At 41.7% G+C, this 20,287-nt stretch overlaps 1 protein-coding gene across 4 annotated transcripts in view; it reads right to left on the reverse strand.

Moving 5' to 3' along the window:
* CACNA2D1 (calcium voltage-gated channel auxiliary subunit alpha2delta 1) overlaps positions 1-20,287 on the reverse strand; it is a 335,884-nt gene that overhangs the window by 98,882 nt on the left and 216,715 nt on the right. For all 4 annotated transcript variants that reach the window (XM_087873415.1, XM_087873413.1, XM_087873412.1 and 1 more), the window contains exons 7-8: positions 19,480-19,611; positions 1-15 (exon numbers count right to left, since the gene is read on the reverse strand). The exon at positions 1-15 is cut by the window's left edge and continues 55 nt beyond it. In XM_087873415.1, coding sequence (XP_087729541.1) covers positions 1-15; positions 19,480-19,611 — 147 coding nt within the window. The remainder of the gene's footprint in view (positions 16-19,479; positions 19,612-20,287) is intronic.

A 20,287-nucleotide genomic window follows, 5' to 3' on the forward strand; every position in this document is an offset into this window, starting at 1 on the left:
CTACCCAGGGAGAGGCTGAAAGGAGAAATACGACAGAAATAGAATTACAGGGAAGAAGAATTTACATCTTCACTGGATTGATGTAGAGAAGATGCTTCCATGGACATCCGAAGCTTGATGTTCTTTGTCCCTTGATTTATGACCGCAATTGATTCCAGAATTATGATCATTAAATTGTTGCTGTCCTTAAGCAAGGCACCGATGCAATCTCAGCTCTCCCGTTGCAAGCAATCTTTATGCGGAGCTTAGGGCGCTTCAGGACTTTGAATTGATGAACGAATGGTCATAAATTGAGGACGAGCTGTAATTCTGATTTAGAGTTAGATTTTAGAGTTATAGAGAACAATGTTAGTCAGGAACGTTTACTCAATATATTATAAGGTATTTATCTTGCAGGCAGTGGTGAAATCCAATTTTTTTTTATACTACCGGTTCTGTGGGCTTGGCTTGGTGGGCGTGGTATGGCTTGGTGGGCGTGGCTTGGTGGGTGTGGTAGGGGAAGGATACTGCAAAGTCTCCATTCACTCCCCACTCCTGGGGGAAGAATACTGCAAAATCCCCATTCTCTCCCCACTCCTGGGAGAAGGATACTGCAAAGTCTCCATTCCTTCCCCACTCCTGGGAGAAGGATATTGCAAAATCCCCATTCCCACCCCACTCTGGGGCCAGCCAGAGGTGGTATTTGCCAGTTCTCTGAACGACTCAAAATTTCCACTACTGGTTCTCTGAACTGCTCAAAATTTCTGCTACCGATTCTCTCAACTACTCAAAATTTCCGCTACCGGTTCTCTGAACTGCTCAAAATTTCTGCTACCGGTTCTCCGAACTACTCAAAATTTCCGCTACCGGTTCTCTGAACTGCTCAAAATTTCCGCTACCGGTTCTCTGAACTGCTCAAAATTTCTGCTACCGGTTCTCCGAACTACTCAAAATTTCCGCTACCGGTTCTCTGAACTGCTCAAAATTTCCGCTACCGGTTCTCCAGTACCTTCTCAGAACCTGCTAGATTTCACCCCTGCTTGCAGGAGAACTGAACACCAATGGATTACCTAAATGGAGACATTGTAATAAAACTTCCTAGAAACGTTCTAAGTAAAGCAGGAAGTTTTTGAAATATTTTTACTAAGCCCCTTTCTCTCCTAACCTTACTCCTTCGTTCTTTATTTAATAAACCCTTCAGTTAAAACATGTGTAATCAATCTAAATTGAAGCAATCCGAGGCAGAAGCTCCCAATCTACGAAAGGCTGACCTACCAACCTGTTTTCTACATCTCATTATATTCTGTGGAAAAAGATCTTAATCATAATTCTGCCCAATACGTCTCGATAAAACTGAATCCAAATTTGCAGCACGGCAACCTATTTAGAAGCACAAATTCTACATCCTTTGCTGAGATCTATAAAACCTACACCGGCAATGAAAATAAGCCATGGGCTTTGCAAAGCACGTCGAGATATTGTTTACCTCTAAATTAAATTTTCTATAGTTTTATGAACTTGCTATCTTGATTTCTGAAACTCTAATAAAAGAAACTTGAGTTAGGGATTTTAGAAGTCAATGTAGTAAGTTGATTTACGATGAGCTAAACTCTGACAAAAGGGACGCTGTGGCTCAGTGGCTAAGATGCTGAGCTTGTCGATCAAAAGGTCAGCAGTTCAGCAGTTCGAATCCCTAGTGCCATGCAATGGGGTGAGCTCCCATTACTTGTCCCAGTTTCTGCCAACCTAGCAGTTCGAAAGTACATAAAAAATGCAAGTAGAAAAATAGGGACCACCTTTGGTGGGAAAGTAACAGCGTTCTGTGTGCCTTTGGCATTGAGTCATGCCGGCCACATGACCACGGAGATGTCTCCGGACAGCGCTGGCTCTTCGGCTTTGAAATGGAGATGAGCACCGCCCCCTAGAGTCAGGAATCACTAGCACATATGTGCGAGGGGAGCCTTTACCTTTACCTAAACTCCGACTTCATAATCTATGGACTATATACCACATTTCTAATTATGATAAATATTCTAAACTATAAAATATAAGCCTGTATACAGTAAATTTTGGAATTCATTGTTGGAATGTATTTCTATTCAACAACTACTACAGCAATATTCAGCCAGTAGATGGCAGTGTTTACAAGTTTGGTTCCTTCGGGCTATTCAATAAACAAATACAATACAATACAAGTTTGGATCTATGACATAAACTCTATGCTCTTTTGTTCTACGTTTCCTGTTTCTTGTTACAGTTAAACAGTTGAGCAGTAAAGCACATGGTGACTGTACCTTTTTTGCTCTTTGGTGCTATATATAAACAGAATTTTCTAAAAGTAAAGATGAAGGGTCATTAATTCTTCTCTCTCAAAGGCTTGTACAGTCACTGCAGAGAAGATTTTACTTCCTTTCATACATACAAACATTTTTAGGAAAATACAATTTCATAGCAGAGTCTTTTTACAGAAAGCAAATTACAGGAAATTCTCTAATGTGTATCAAATTTCAATAGTAGGAGAGAATATTTGGAGCTCAGGATTGAACTTTGGGGTTCTTGGTATTCTCTAAGCTTGGTTGTTTTCTTGCAGACATTTCATTACCCATGTCAATAACATCATCAGTGCTAAAAGGGAGTAGGGTTTGGTCTCCATTTATATGCAGTAGCTTAAAGTCTGTCAAATTTCTTCAACTATCCAAACAGTAGCTAAATCCAAATACTTTGCTATTTGAGGGCTTTTCTTGAGGGAGTGAATATGGGTAACTGGGATTAGATTTACACTCTGTTGTAATTCAGAAGAAAACTTCTATGATGTACTGTTGGTATATGACACCAGGGAAATTATCAAAAACATATAGAAGTATTTCAAACCAGCAGTGGAAAAGTGAAAAGTATGACAAGATATTTTATCAGACATGGTAAAATTGTGAGAAAACTTGAGAAATTCTGGATGGGACAATCATATAATGATACAAAGGTTTTTAAAGATTAATGTTGCTAAGAAACCAGAATTCTTTTTATTGGCATTTATGGATAACGGATTTGGAGGAGGGGATCATGATAAATTGACATCGTGCATGGTAGCAATTTTCAAAATGTTTTTATGGGCAAGGATGGAAATAAAGAAATTCCTAAAATAGATGGGTCGTGCAACTACAGAAATGGAAAACCTGATCTGTTTGGCCAGAGAGAACAAAAACCACATTTTTAAAAAAAAAGTCTGGAAGAGTTAGATGGACGTATTGCTGAAAGAAGAAGAAGAAGAAGAAGAAAAAAAACCAATGATTTATGGATTTGAAGACTAAGAAAGATGAAAACGAAATGGGTGTGTGTGTGTGTGTAAAGGAAGACTATAAATTATTTAAGGTGGAAGAAGACAATAAAATTGTAATTATCTGTTGGGAAGAAGGTCAAAAGCCATCTATAAGCTTCTTTGGTTTCCTTTTCCTTTTCTTTTGATTTTATGGCTCCCCCCCACCTTGGTTTGTTACTATTATATGAAAAAGTTCAGTAAATATAAATTAAGAGTGGGGGGGAGGGAGTGGGAGAGGGAGAGTCAGGGAGAGAGAGAGAGGGAGGGAGAGAGAGAGAGACAGAGGGAGGGAGAGAGTGAGAGAGTGAGAGAGGGAGGGAGGGAGAGAGGGAGGAAGAGAGAGCGGGAAGGGAGACAGGGGGACAGAGAGAGGGAGGGAGAGAGAGAAAGGGGGAGAGACTGAGGGAGAGAGGAAGACACAGAGAGGGAGGGAGGGAGAGAAAGACAGAGAGAAGGAGGGAAAGATAGAGACAGAGAGAGGGAGCGGGAGGGAGAGAGGGAGGGAGACAGAGACAGGGAGGGAAGGAGACAGAGACAGGGAGGGAGAGGGAGGAAGGGAGGGAGAGAGAGGGAGAGGGAGGGAGAGAGATGGAGGGAGAGAGAGAGGGAGGGAGAGGGAGGAAGGGAGGGAGAGAGAGGGAGGAAGGGAGAGAGATGGAGGGAGGGAGAGAGAGAGAGGGAGGGAGAGAGAGGGAGAGGGAGAGAGAGGGATGGAGGGAAGGATAGAGACAGAGAGGGACAGGATGGAGGGAGGGAGGGAGGGAGAGAGAGAGGGAGGGAGGGAGAGAACGAGAGTGGGAGGGAGAGAGACAGAGGGAAGGAGGGAGAGAGGGGAGGGAGGGAGAGAGAGAGAGACAGGGAGGGAGGGAGGGAGGGAAAGAGAGAGACAAATGGAGGGAGGGAAAGAGAGAGGGAGGGAAAGAGAGAGACTGAGAAAGGGAGGGAGGGAGACAGAGAGAGGGAGGGAGGGAGAGAGAGGGATCTGAGAATGAAGTAGCCACCTTCATCTAACTAACATCTACTTATCTAAAACTTAGCCCTGATGACAACATACTTTAAAAGCCAGAAAGTTAACTTTTCCAAATAAAAAATTTCATACAAATTGGGATGTTTAAATTATCTACAAAGCTTTTTTTTTTTGTAGAAAACATGTTTTCATTAGCTTTCAAGGCCTAAACGGTATAATATTTACATCTAGGTAAAGATTACAGTTCTTCGCAATTTACAGTAGATCAAGGAGCGGACATCCTTTCTTTTTATGCATAATTTTTTTCTTTTTCATTTATTGACTACTTTGAAGAAAATAACAAAAGAGAGAGGAGGGTATCACGGAAGAAAGAGTAGACGGGTATGATGGAGATAAATAAACTCTCCTGAGGATTGTGGTTTCCTAAAATATCATTAATTAATTCTGAATAATTTTATCTATCTCTCTATCACTTAAGCTTTCACTTCTGAATTTAACTTAGAGATGAAAAAGGAAAACCACCCAACAAAACACAAATTGAAAGTTACTATAAAGCTTTCAGAAAGATCTTCCCTTCGTATTTTATTCTCTTATTACTTTTGATCTGTATTAACTTACAAAGGGTGCTTTTGTGAAATACACACTAATGATGACCAAGCCTTGAAGTAAATTGATTTTGTTTTCAATAGTATAAGCTTCTTTATTTTTAGTGGGTTTGCTTAATCGGGTCAGAATCTCATCACGATTAAAATAAGGCCTACGGTATGAAATAAAATTTAAAATCTAAAATGGTACTTTAAACTATGCGCAAAAACTAAATAGATCTTGCCCAATTTTTAGTTGGCACAATCGCCTGTACGATCATTACAACGGTATTATTTCTGTAACAGTTTTCAGGGAAAAAAAAAAGAATTAAGATATTGACACTAAAAGGGATATATTCTTCTTATACTTTTTCAGGTGCTCTGAGTTATTTATAAAAAAATAAAAAAATAAATAAAGGTAGGAGGAATTTTCTGACAGTGAGAATAATTAATCCCTGCAACGACTTGCCTCCAGAAGTTGGAGATATTTAAGAAGAGACTGGACAGCTGTTTGTCTGAAATAACGGAATAACAGAGTTGGAAGGGACCTTGGAGGTCTTCTAGTCCAACCCCCTGCTCAAACAGGAGACCTTGTACTATTCCAGCCAAATGGCTATCCAGTCTTTTCTTATATACCTTCAACGATGAAGCATCCACAACTTCTGGAGGGAAGTCGTTCCACTGATTAATTGTTGTCTGGTGGCAAGCTGTTCCACTGGTTAATTCCCCTCACTGTTAGGAAGTTTCTCCTCAATTCCAGGTTGCTTCTCTCCTTGATTAGTTTCCCTCCATTGTTTCTAATCTTGCCTTCAGGTGCTTTGGAGAATGGAAATGGTATATAGCAGTGGTGAAATCCAATTTTTTTTTACTACCGGTTCTGTGGGCGTGACTTGGTGTGCGTGGTGTGGCTTGGTGGGCGTGGCAGGGGAAGGATACTGCAAAATCTCCAATCCCACTCCACTCCTGTGGGAAGGATACTGCAAAATCCCCATTCCCCATCCCCACAGGAGTGGGGAGGATACAACAAAATCCCCATTCATCACCCTCATGTTAATAATATAATAACATTATGATATAATGCAGTGGTGAAATCCAAATTTTTTTACTACCGGTTCTGTGGGTGTGACTTGGTGGGCGTGGTGTGGCTTGGTGGGCATGGCAGGGGGAAGGATACTGCAAAATCCCCATTCCCACCCCACTCATGGGGCCAGCCAGAGGTGGTATTTGCCGGTTCTCCAAACTGCTCAAAATTTCCGCTACCGGTTCTCCATAACCTGTCAGAACCTGCTGGATTTCACCCCTGGTTATTAGCTAGTTTTAGAAAATATATCTTTTCCCAAAAGGTTTCCACAATTTTGGCCACTACTGTAGCTAGAGTTATGCAGACAGTTGCTTTAATCTGGCAAGATTCTGTCTGTAGGCCAACACCAATAAAGGAACTAATCCAGATGTCATTCTTGGTTTTTTTGGGGGAGCAGTCTAGCATAAGGTGCTTTCAGGCTCTTTTGCTCATAACGATCACCCTAAAAGGGGGTGTAGTACAGGAAGTCCCCGACTTGGTCTCTTGCTTTGAGCAGGTGGTTGGAGTAGAAGACCTCCAGGGTCCTTTCCAACTCTTGTTATTTTATTCTGAACACTTCCACAAGCAGCTAAAAATGACGCTTTTCCAGAGAGAGCTTGAGGGTTAAAAGTTTGGATTGTACATTTTTGTGAGTGTTTTTTTTAAAAAATATTATTACTATTGTTATGTATTGTTGTGTTGATATTATGTTACATCTTGTGAACTGGCCAGAGACTGTCCAAGATTGTAGGAAGATCAGCGTTGAGTTTCCAATATTCTTACGATCGATTTGCTGTGCGCGCACATGCTTGCTTCGTGGGCGCGCGCCTTCCCCGAGTCCGCCTAGCCTTTTGCACATGTGCTTTGCTTGCTCATGTGCCTTTAGCGCATGCGCCTGGCCCCAAAAGTATCCCTAAATAGGACAGCATACAGGTGAGGAAGCCCACCTGCGATCTCCACTACGGTTCGCCTGAACCAGTACGAACCGGCTGAATACCATCTCGGAGGAAGATGTAAGTTTGATTAATACATAAAACAAATAATTTATTTCGCAGCAGCTTCTGCACTGGTGAGCGATGGTGGGACCCAACCTCTGAAGAATGATAGGTTCCCATTTTTTTGAGATATGCATTCAAAGGAGGCTGTATTAGGCAACTCAATTTACTTCGGCTCATACATTTGCATAACTTATCTAACTTTCATTACATGCAGTCGGTCCAGAAGAATGCATAAAACTGCAGTCTTAGGAATCTATTTATTTCAGTTGTTAATACATAAATGCATACTTGGTGATAATCATCATCATCATCATCATCATCATCATCATCATCACAGATTGAAGATGAGCAGCAAGAAAAAATCACAAAGTACCGGGACTTGCAAATTGAAGTTGAGCGACTGTGGAAAAAGAAATCGTGTGTTGTCCGATTGTAATTGGAGCCCTTTGAGCAATACCCAAAGGGCTACTCCGCTATTTAGAAATTCTAAATTTGCCGGACTTGAACATTTTGACTCTACAAAAAATCACCTTACTCGGAACAGCTTACATCCTCCGACGATTCCTTAACAGTTCCTAGGCCCTTGGTTAGGACTCGAGCTGCTGAGCTATTAACCTGCCTCAAAGGCTGTGAATCTCACCAAAGATTAAATAATAATAATAATAATAATAGAGACAGAATATAAGGAAAAACAGCTGGATGACAGATTAAACAGATGGAAAACCAAAGCTTTGCATGGACAGCACTTAAAAAATGTAGAAGGAAAATGTGGTGACAACTTGACATGGGCATGGCTTAAGATGGGAACCATCAAGAAAGAAACGGAAGGTTTAATACTCGCTGCTCAAGAACAAGCACTACAAACTAATGCCACAAAAGCAAAGATACAAAAATCCACCGACAATCCAAACTGCCAACTTTGCAACAACAAAGTCGAAACTGTCTCACATTTAATATGTGAATGCAGCAAAATCACACAAAGTTAGACACGACCGAGTTGCTAAATTAATCCACTGGTCATTATGTAAAAAATACGACTTTCCTGTATCCAAAAAATCATGGGAACACAAAGTGGAAAAAGTTATAGAAAATGAGAAGGTGAAGATCTTGTGGGACTTTCAAATACAGACGGATCGTCACTTGGAACATGACACGCCAGACATCACAGTTGTCGAAAACCGAAACGTACAATTTATTGAGATCGCGGTACCAGGAGACGCCAGAGTCGAAGAAAAAGAACTGGAAAAAATCACGAAATATCGCGACCTGGCCATCAAAACTACACGCCTATGGATGAAACATGTAACAGTGATACCCATTGTCATTGGGGCACTTGGTACCATGTCCAAGAATTTTATAAGATACATCAACAAATTGCAGTTTCCTGCAATAATACTAGTGGAACTGCAAAAAATTGTGCTACTTGGAACATCGTACATCTTAAGAAGGTACTTGGTTGATACCTAGGACGCTGGCAGCAACCCGTATCAACCATTAGCACCAGTCAGTGGTATTTGTGATGCATTTTTTAATGTTCAGTGACTGAGTTTCATATTTAATGAATAAAGTAAATAATAATAATAATAGAAAAGGTGTAAAAATATTTGATTTTGGTCAGAAAAAGCACTAATTCCTAGATTCGTTCAAAACAGACTGCATTCCATTAGACTCTTCTTGTAGGAGATGTAAATTACGGTATGGATTTTCAAATTAGCTTTTTCTGTAGGGCCATAAATATAGGAGATTATTATGTCACCTCTAAAATTTAAATACCATTACAGAAAATGAGAAGGAAATAAATTGCAAGCAAAATCCCCCTGCTTATTTTATGTCCTTATTCTTTTTTATTTGGAAGATGCTTAATTATTTGTGGTGATTGGTTTCTCAAATGAAAACCTGTAACGCAGGACAGAATTATGGGCAAAAATAGTACAATTTCAATGCTTGTCCAAAAAAACCAGCCATAATTAAATTAGAAGCTGAAAATATGGAAAATGGTAAGAATGGAAGAAGAAAGGTAATTAAAATTTTGAGCAGAGAATGAAATGTCTCCAAGAGGATGTTTTTGTTTTTGTTTTAAAATTCTCTATTTAAAGAGTTTCTGTGTGTCATCCCAAATCATGGGAAAATAAAAATAATGGAAATTAATATCATTCTCCTTTTACTATATGGCTACATGTTGAAGTTCCTAAATTTAGCCTATCAATAGCTGCAAACAGAGTAAGAAAAATTATTTTCCAAAATTCTGGAGAGACAATACAGACATTGGTGGGATTCAGACGGTAAGTTAAAATTGCTGCCTGGTCCCACCCCTTCCAGGAGTCCCCCCCTGCACCCCATTTTGAGGCCTACTAGGCCCAAAATGGGGCACAGGAGGTACAGTGCCCCCCTGGCCCATTTTTGCTCCCAGAGGACTCCAGGGAGGCCTAGCCTGTAAGGCTGGGGCATCCAATCGATCTATTCGCTGCCTCCCAGCTGATCGGCATGGTGGGTCTATTGCTGCCTCCCAGCTGATCTTTTGTTGCCTTGTACAGGAGAACGGAGCTGAAAAGCAGGTTAGTGGGGTGGGGAGGGAATGGGGATTTTGCAGTATCCTTCCCCAGGAGTGAGGAGGGAATGGGGATTTTGCAGTAACCTGTCCCAGGAGTGGGGTGGGAATGGGGATTTTGCAGTATCCTTCCCCTGCCATGCCCACCAAGCCACACCCACCAAGCCGTGGCCACAGAACCGGTAGTAAAAATTAACTCCCAGAATTCCCCAGTCAGCTGCGCTATGTTGGGAAACCTTGATGTAGACAATAATCATCTGAGTTATAAGTTATCAAGAATTATTTTATACTTTATTTCATTCTATGTAATTTTTGTCAGATGTATTTTTCCCACGTATGTTTAAATTCAGTTACTAATGTCACAAAAGTGCTTTTTTATTTTATTTTTTTTCAAAGAGGCAACTGGACTTTCTGGGTTTTCTTTGAAGACGTTTCACTTCTCCTCCAAAAAGCTTCTTCAGATCTTCCAACCCACCAAACAGGCCTTTCGATTTTAATTAAATATCATTTTCCCAAGCAAAGGACCCCTTTTTAACAATCTTTTCCTAAGAATTCAGATTCATTTGGCCCAGTTTTCCATCAGTTTAATTCTCTTATTATTTCCAACAGGGTAATAATAAGTCTCCTTGGGAAGTCTTAATATTTTGGAAACAACTATTACCTGCCAGAAATGGTTAATGAAACCGCAGCTGTGTTCAGCGAGGCTCTCATTTAGACAGAGATCTCATTTTATTTTATTATCAAGTGGTTTTTCAAAGCGGATCCATTATTTATTTGCTTAAGCAGATGGGGGGCGGGGGTGTTTGTGGGAAATCTCCATGATGAAACAGAGGGAGCTCAAGCCATTTAAGCCAGTCAGATTTTGCAGGAAAAAAACAAAAAAAAAAGAACAAAGAAATACAAGGCTATAAATGAATGTGCATGTCAAAAAGAAAGAAAGAAAGAAAGAAAGAAAGAAAGAAAGAAAGAAAGAAAGAAAAGAAGAAGAAGAAGAAGAAGAAGAAGAAGAAGAAGAAGAAGAAGAAGAAGAAAATACAAACTATTTTTAAAAAAATAGGATAGAACGATTTGACGCATTTTATATCTTTCAATAAGATGTATAATGAATATACTATATATAGTAAGATGAATTATAAGTATCTTATTGAATTATCAGCTTTATGCCTGCTCTACTCAATACAATTTGAGTAACACATATGACCAGTGCTGTGTATTGAAGACGCTATGGCGAAAAAATAAATTCCCACTGTGTTCATAGCTAGTGCTTTAATTTAAAAGGAGTGTAGTCACTAAATTGCTTTTGGCACTTTCATTTCCTAAGACACAAGGTGAGGTTTGTCCTAATAAATGAGGAACAGGAGACTGAAAGACCTCAAGGGAGGCTGGACAGCAGAGAAATTAAACAAATTTTTTTAGCAACCAATGGGAGAAAAAAAATGTGCTGCCTCTTGCAGTAGCGTAATGAACTATTGATTTACAATTGCAATCTAAATTACATCTGTAATTAAGAGTAATAACGAAGGAAAGAGCCTGGAAGGAGGTGGAATGGACTGTCTTTTGGCGTCCCATCAAAATTTAATCCAAGTTACTACCCTGTTTTCCCGAAAATAAGCCCTAACTGGAAAATAAACCCTAGCATGATTTTTCAGGATGCTCATAATATAAGGCCGTGATGACGAACCTACGGCATGCATGCCACAGGTGGCACACGGAGCCATATCGATGGGCATGCAAGCATTGCCCTAGATCAGCTCTGGCGCACACATATTTTCGGGCCTTCTGGGCCCACCAGAAGTTGGGAAACAGGCTGTTTCCGGCCTCTGGGGGATGGGTAGGGAAGGCCCATTTTTCACTCTCCCCAGGCTCCAGAGCCTTTCTAGGAGCCCGGGGAGGACAAAAACGGCCTTCTCTATCCCCCGGAGGCTGGAAACGGCCCATTTGCCGACTTCCAGTGGGACCGGAAGGCCTGTTTTTCACTCTCCCCAGGCTCCAGAGACTTTCTAGGAGCCTGGGGAGGACAAAAACAGCCTTCCCTATCCCCCGGAGGCCCTCCGTAGACTGGAAACGGCCCATTTGCTGACTTCCAGTGGGACCGGAAGGCCCATTTTTCACTCTCCCCAGTCTCCAGAGCCTTTCTAGGAGTCTGGGGAGGACAAAAACAGCCTTCCCTTTCCCCTGGAGGCCCTCTGGAGGCTGGAAACGGCCTATTTGCCGACTTCCTGTGGGACCGGAAGGCCCGTTTTTCACTCTCCCCAGGCTCCAGAGCCTTTCTAGGAGCCTGGGAGGATGAAAAATGGGCCTACCGGGCCCACTGTGCCATCACGTGCAAAAAATGGGGGAAGTGTGGGGTGGGGGTTGCATGCGCATGCATGGGGGGACGGGGCACAATGAATTATGGGTGTGGGCATGCACATGACCATTTAGTACCATATTTTCCCCAAACTAAGACCTAACTGGAAAATAAGCCCTAATGCGTCTTTTTGGAACAAAAATTAATATAAGATCCCGGGGAAATATGTTTAGTTTAGTTTAGTTTAGTTTAGTTTAGTTTAGTTGATTAGCCCATAGGCCACATCAAAATACAGAGTTCCAAACACAAATTATTAATAAAATCCCATAAAACCACTTAAAGTGAAGTTGGGAATAAAATACAATAATTTGATATATATTTGATATATTAATAATCAATAATTTGATCTATAAGTAAATAACATGGGATAAAATTATTTTCCAACAGAGAGAGTCAGAAGTCAATGTTTCTTTTTTTCTTCCCTTCTCTTCCTCCCCCACCTGTTCTGACCCAGCTCCTCAAATATGACAAACCCTCTGAAGTTAACTCAAAGATTCTTTTATTAGGACCGCCAGCAGCCCCGGCAAAAAGTTTCTCTCTCACAGCAGGCTAACAAGTCTGTCTTGCAGGGAGATGAATAGTTGTCTGCCACATCTATTCATCTCCGCCCCCTGCCTTTTATCCCCAGAGTTAGGGTGGGGCTTCGCTAGCAGGGGTGGCTCTTCTGTCCCGAGGACCGTCCCATAGATTTCCACTGCTCTCCTCTCCTCTGCCTTCTGCACATTCGGGCGTCAGGCACTGGACCCAGCTGTTCCTCCTCTTCCTCATCAGCCACCGCCAGACCTGGGGGCTGTGGAATCTCCATCTGAGGGCTGATGGATGGCCCAGGCTCTGCCTCTGTCTCTCTCTCTCTCGCTCTCTGCCAACTCCATTCCCTCTTCCCCCTCGGAGCTCCCAGGTTGCCTTGATGCTGGTCCTGACTCCCATGCCTCCTCCTCCTTCTCTGATTCAGCTGCTGGAGGGGACGGCAGCCAACAGGCCACAGGACCACCATTTTCCTATTTACTTTCCTATTTTGAATCTTATTTTATTTTATAACCCAATAAAAAAAGTGTTAAACTGAAAAATTGCACCGTAGTCAAATCATATGGGATAAAACGGGCATTCATATTATCATGTCATCATCTTAATTTTATGACGAAGTGGACATTGGCCATGCAGTGAGGAAGTGGACCTTTGAAATCTGTCTAGGGTGCGCCACTTATCCACAGAAATGTAAACCAAAAACCGACGAGTGGGAATTAACGAGGAAAAGCTAAATTCTCCTGAGTTCCAGTTTGAATTGTATTGTGTTTTGAATTGAATTGTAGTTTCTTCTCCGGTAATATTGAACTGCAAACTAGGGCATACAAAACTTTTGCCAGACCAATTCTTGAATACAGCTCATCTGTCTGGAACCCGCACTGCATATCAGACATTAATACAATCGAACGAGTCCAGAGCTATTTCACGAGAAGAGTCCTCCACTCCTCTGCTCGCAACAAAATACTTTATGCCACCAGACTTGAAATTTTGGGCTTAGACAACTTAGAACTTCTCCGTCTTCGGTCTGACCTAAGCATAGTACATAAAATCATCTGCTACTATGTCCTACCAGCCAGTGAATATTTCAGCTTCAACCAAAACAATACAAGAGCACACAATAGATACAAAGTCATGGTAAACCGATCCAAACTAGACTGCAGAAAATACGACTTCAGTAACAGAGTGGTCAACACCTGGAATGCACTACCTGACTCTGTGGTTTCTTCCCCAAATCCCCAAAACTTTAATCTTAGACTGTCTACTGTAGACGTCACCCCATGCCTACCGTCCCTGTCCTAATGTTTTCTTTTATTCATATCCTTTTCATGTATTTATAATTATGTTTACACTTGTTTCTGTCATAAAATACATGCTTGACGAAATGAACGAACGAATGAACGAACGAACGAACGAACGAACGAATGAATGAATGAATGAATGAATGAATGAATTCTCCCTACAAAGCAACATGAAACTCGGCGGATTTTTTCCCCCCAGCGCCTTAAGACGGTGGAAGCTGATTGACCCTGCCCTGTGCCAGCTCTTAGTTGAAATTGATTTTTGAGAAAAGACAGATAAACTGTGTGCCCCTGTAATCCAATCGAAAGGACACACTGAGGTGGAGATACGTAATGAGATACATAATGCGAGAGGCACCGGGAGAAAAGATTTTTTGGGGGAGATCAGCTCTCTAGGAGAATCAATCACTGAAGAATTCCAAGCAATTTAAGAACGTCCCCTCCAAATGCAGTTATCGGATTTCTCTCTTCTGCCGTAAATTCTCCATTTGGTAAATTCACAGATTATCGACGGAGCTTGACGGAAAATGCATGGTTTGAACTGGGCGTGCTTTCTGATTTCAATCAAAAATGGATAATACAGGGAGTCCTTGATTTAAAACCGTTCGTTTAGTGACCGTTGGAAGTTACAATGGTACTGAAAAAAGTGATTTACGACCGTTTTTTTTCAATTCAGGAACATCTCACAAGGGTTATTACTCTACTTTTTAGACTACTTATTCCTGTCAGTGGAAGAAAATCACCTATACAGGTGGTCCTTGACTTACGATAATTCGTTTAGTGGCTGTTCAAAGTTACAACGGCACTGAAAGACGTGACTTATGACCATTTTTCACACTTATGACCACTGCAGCATCCCCATGGCTGTGTGATCACAATCCAGACATTTGGCAACTGGCTCATATTTATGACAGTTGGAGAGTCGAGAATATATATTCTGAATGTCTAAAATCAGCTCCATATTGAACACATTACACTGTATATATATATAATTTATATTTCGCTGGTAAAGAAATAAAGGGAGACTAGTATAGATCTATTTCAAGCTATTTAGCTCTCATCAGCTAGCCATACCCTTACTCGAATTCGAACTTGGGCTGCCTGCATGTTAGGCAGTTGAATTAACCTCTGAGCCACAAGTTCTCCTCCCTTCATCAGGCATCACCTAATATGCAGGCAGCCCAAGTTTGAATCCAAGTAAGGGTATGGCTAGCTGATGAGAGCTAAATAGCTTGAAATAGATCTATTCTAGTCTCCCTTTATTTCTTTATCAGCAAAATATAAATTTGGTATAAAATGGTTTGTCGTGAATGTGACTGCTTGAGGGCTCCTGGATTGGGGCTGAAAGGCGAAAAGGATGAAGTATGCCCCCTCCCACATGCTGGGGCAGACCAGGTGCCTTGATAGAAAAACGCTATATATACACACACACACATACATACATACATACATACACACACACACACACACACACATATATACACATACATACATACATACATATAGTTCTGCTTGGGCAGGGGATTGGACTCGATGACTTGCAAGGTCCCCTCCAACTCTGTTAATCTGTTAATCTTGGCAGTTCTTGACTTTATGGCCACGATTGAGCTCAACATTTATGCTGCCAAGTGAGAAATACGTTAAGCGAATTTTGCCTCATTTTACGACTTTTCTTGCCACCTTTGGAAAGTGAATCGCTGCAGTTGTTATGTTAGCGACATGCTTGTTAAGTGAATCCGGCTTCCTTATTCATTTTGCTGGTCAGAGGGTCGCAAAATAGGAACACGTGATCTCCCCCCCCAGGACACTGCAACCAACATAAATGTGAATCAGCTGTCAATGTAAATCACATGGCCATGGGAATGCTGGAAGGATCATCAGTGTGAAAAATGGCACCAAGTCCCCTTTCTCAGTTCCTTTGTAACTTGGTAAGGTCTCAAAACAAGCGGTTGTAAATCAAAGCTTACTTGAAGTTGGACCGCAATATTGTGACAGTCACTAAATGAGTCCGAAAGGAGAAGGGCGGTATACAAATTTGAATAATAAATAATAAATAATAAATAAATAATAAATGAACTGTTGTAAATTGAGCGTAACTTGAATTCAAGAGTGGACAGGACTGTGAAAGTCAAAATATATGGAGTATTGAAATGTGCAGAACAAAACACACATATATTTCTTATATATGTGTGTGTGTGTGTGTGTGGAAGTCCTCCAAAGAACTAATGTTTTAGCACCTCATATGGAAGGAAAGGAAGGAAGATTAATTGTCGTTAGGCAGAATAACAGAGTTGGAGACTAGAATAGGCTTAAATAAACAACCTAACCAACATTAAGTAAGCCTTAATACTTCCTGCCAACTCAGTGGCAAGGTTGAGATGGATATTCTTTTCAAAACAGCCCACAGTTTAAAAAGAAAACAGATTAAAGAAATCGCCATTATCTGCATATGACGTTCATTATTCCCATTCGAGACAAACATATCTATTTGTAGACTCCCTTCGGTGGAAATAAACAAAACCAACAATTTATTAGGCTCAAATTGTTTGGGGGACTTGTAGGAGACTCCATACTTTGAATATGCAAAATGGGATGATAATGAAGTTTTAATAATTCAGAATTCCTCCAACATTCCCTCCACTGGAGATAACCCAAATTAGATTTTCAAGGAACCTGAAGCACTGATTAAGAATTATGTAAATGCCATGCATAAGTATAAATTCAATTTCCATAAATTTATTGGGAAGTTGGTGTTAGGTTCTCCATCCCACCCACTGTCACTCCACAAGTTTTCTGAAAGTACTAAGATGTTCTAAAAAAACAAAACAGAAGAGGACTTTGGACTTCCCATGAGAAAACAGGAAGCAAAGTGGGAGCCAGGGAGGAATGAAATGAGCAGAATCCCTTAATCTTCCTTGGCTTCTAAATCTTAAATCAAGACTCATTTCTGCAAGGATGAGTTCTAGAAGCTTCAGCTTAGCCTTAGATAAAGGAGAATATTTGCAGCTCAAGATTGAAATGAGGGGGCTTTGATGCTCTCTGAGTTTGCTTGTTTGTTTGCAAAGCTTTCATGATCCACATCATCAGAGTTAGAAGGGTGTGGGGTTTGTGGAGCTGAGTAGGGGGAGGAAAAGAGAGAGGGGGAGAGATTGAGAGAGAAAGAGAGAGATTGAGAGAGAGAGAGAGAGAGAGAGAGAGATTGAGAAAGAGAGAGATTAAGAAAGAGAGAGATTGAGAAAGAAAGAGAGAGAGAGAGAAATTGAGAAAGGGAGAGAGAGAGAGAGAAAGAAAGAAAGACAGAGATTGAGAAAGAGAGAGATTGAGAAAGAAAGACAGAGATTGAGAAAGAGAGATAGAGAAAGAGAGAGAAAAAAAGAGATTGAGAGATTGAGAAAGAGAGATTGAGAGAGAAAGAGAGAGCGAAAGAGAAAGAAAGAGAGAAAGAGACAGCAAAAGAGAGAAAGAAAGAGAGAGAGTGAGAAAGAGAGAGAAATTGAGAAAGGGAGAGATAGAGAAAGAAAGATAGAGATTGAGAAAGAGAGAGAAAAAAAGAGATTGAGAGATTGAGAAAGAGAGATTGAGAGAGAAAAAGAGAGGGAAAGAGGAAGAAAGAGAGAAAGAGACAGCAAAAGAGAGAGAAAGAAAGAGAGAGATTGAGAAAGAGAGATTGAGAGAGAAAGAGAGAGATTGAAAGAGAGAGAGAGAGAGAGAGAAAGAGAGGGAGAGATTGAGAAAGAGAGAGAGAGAGAGAGAGAGATCAGAAAAAGAAGTTGTTTCTGTCTCAATGGAAGATGTTTGGTAGAACTCAAAGTAATACAATTGAGAATCACAAATGTCGGCCATCGGCTTTAGATCTTTCTCCTCAAAAAAATCAGAAACCTCGAAGTGCTCAGTATCAGAGAAGGCAGGGTGGACTCCAAAATCTCATTCCTGTTCCCACCAAACTTCTTCCCTCTGGGGGAGCTCAACCACCCAGCATCTTGACCTGCCTTGCGAGACTTGCTTACATTTTGCCAAGGACATGAATTCGCAACGGTGCCCCCATCTCATAATTCTCCTGTTGAAGAGCATACCGAAGCCAACCCAAGGAAGAAGGAAGAGAAGGTCTGAGGTCCTTGATGCTCTCTGAGCTTCATGGCTTTTCTTGGAGACGTTTCATTACCCAACTAGGTAACATCATCAGTGCTAGAAGGGAGTGGGGTTTGCAGGGAGGAGGAGGAGGACTGTTGGGTCCTTGGTACTCTCTGAGCTTGGTTGTTTTCTTGCAGATCTTTCATTACCCAACTAGGTGCTAGAATTAGGGTTGTGATTCTGCCTAGTTTGGTAATGAAACATCTCCAAGAAAACCACCAAGCTCAGAGATCACCAAGGAACCTTCAATTCCGTTTAACGTGGATCATTGCTCGAACCAAATTCACGCCGGAAAATTCAATTACGACCTACAGCACGCTAGACAGAAAGACTTAGTTAGGAGGAGAATATAAATGTTTTCTTCTTAATTTTTTTTTTAAAAAAAACCCTTTAAAGACTCTTCGACTAAGTACATTAGATCAGCCTCCTAGAATATATATATATAAATTGAGTGGAAACTGGCAGTGGCCTGCAGATATGGAAAAGATACTCCCGATTTAAATGAATTACTACAGCATCTCCACTAAAGAGAGGAACGGCTAAATGGAACTAACAAAGTCTTTTGTTCTGCGTTCATCAATCTCGGCTCCAGTAGATGAGTTTAGCCTTCGAGGGACACTGGAGATAATGTAGAGCACCCCCCTTATTTTTTAGAAAAACCCAGTCCTGCCACTTTTCAATTTAACGAAGCCAAATTGCCTTTCTGCCTGCTGATTCAAGAATTGCCAGGCGTCACCTTAACTGCTCTTAGGACCGTGATATAGGAGAAGGCAGCCGACGGACAAAAGCTAATGCACTTCTTGAAAATGTCAACCCAGACTCCATCCGAGATCCCATCTCATTTTTCGTGAAGAGGCTGGAGTTAATTAAATATCGGGGAAGCTTCATTTTTATTTTTTTCCCTCTTCTTCTTCGTCTTCTTTTGCCCTTAACATTTTTAAGACTTCTGACTATTCAAAGAGCATTACATCAGGGAGAGAATCCATCTGCCCCAGGGGTGAAATCCAGCAGGTTGTGACAGGTTCTAGAGAACTGGTAGCGGAAATTTTGAGTAGTTCGGAGAACTGGCAAATACCACCTCTGGCTGGCCCCTGGAGGGGGATGGGAATGGAGATATTGCAGTATCCTTCCCCTGGAGTAAGGTAGGAATAGAGATTTTGCAATATCCTTCCCCCCAGGAGTGGGAAGGGAATGGGGATTTTGCAATATCCTTCCCTCAGGAGTGGGGTGGGAATGGGGTTTTTGCGGTATCCTTCCCCTTGAGTGAGGAGGGAATGGGGGTTTTGCAGTATCCTTCCCCTGGAGTGGGAAGGGAATGGGGATTTTGCAATATCCTTCCCCCAGGAGTGGGGTGGGAATGGGGGTTTTGCAGTATCCTTCCCCTGGAGTGGGAAGGGAATGGGGATTTTGCAATATCCTTCCCCTGGAGTGGGGTGGGAATGGAGATTTTGCAGTATCCTTCCCCTGGAGTGGGGAGGGAATGGAGATTTTGCAATATCCTTCCCCTGGAGTGGGGTGGGAATGAAGCCACACCACACCCACCAAGCCATGCCTACAGAACCAGTAGTAAAAAAAAAAATTGAATTTCACCACTGATCTGCCCCCTTCCACACACCCCCACCTCCCGCCACCCCATTAAAAATATGTCAACTGATTTCCATGGAGCAAGTCTAGAGAAGAAGACAAGGGCATGAAAGGAATATTGCCCAACAAGATGGCAGATTACCTGGGTAGTATCTAGCGAGGCCGGTCGCGCTGCCAAAAACTTGCCACAGCAGACTTTGATCTTCCTCTCTGTTCTTTTTAAAGACTTCATCTAAGGCACCCGTCCAGTTCAGTTCGTTCAGCACGATGGTAGCTGCAAGAGGACGGGAGGAAATGAAACACACTTGTAAAGTTGCGGGTTGTACTCTGCTGTGCGCCAAAAGAGGTTCAACAAAAGTAATGGATGGAACCTTATCAAAGATAGAGACATCCAATTTAGGACTGAGGACCTGACAGCCATCATTTTCTTTTAACAACCCTATAATCGCTTGCAGGGTGGAATCTGGGCAACTGAATGGAGCTATCTGAGTGTTTACTGGCCGGATGCTCTTCCTGTCGCCGGTACAGAGTTTTGTTCAGCAGATACATTCTCATTGTGCCCAGAGAGAGAGAAATATCTGCCTCTACCTAGGATCGAACTCACAGCCTCCTGATTGTGAGGCGAGAGCTCCACCTCTAGGCCACTGCACCACTCCGAGAAATTTCCTGAAAGTGAGAACAATTAATATTAATCAGTGGAATGACTTGCCTCCAGAAGTTGTGGGAGCTCCATCACTGGAAGCTTCAAGAAGAAACATTTGCCTGAAATAAGTTAGGGTCTCCTGCTTCAACGGGGGGATGGACTAGAAGATATCCAAGATTCCTTCCAATCCTATCATTCTATGTTCTAAATCACGGGTGTCAAACTCGCTGTGTCATGTTGCCGTCACGCGACGTACCGTGACTTTCTTTCCTTTCACAGAGCTGACGCATGACGATTCCGGCCCATT

The sequence above is a fragment of the Pantherophis guttatus genome, chromosome 7, assembly GCF_059756535.1.
Source record: "Pantherophis guttatus breed Tessera chromosome 7, ASM5975653v1, whole genome shotgun sequence".
NCBI lineage: Eukaryota > Metazoa > Chordata > Lepidosauria > Squamata > Colubridae > Pantherophis > Pantherophis guttatus.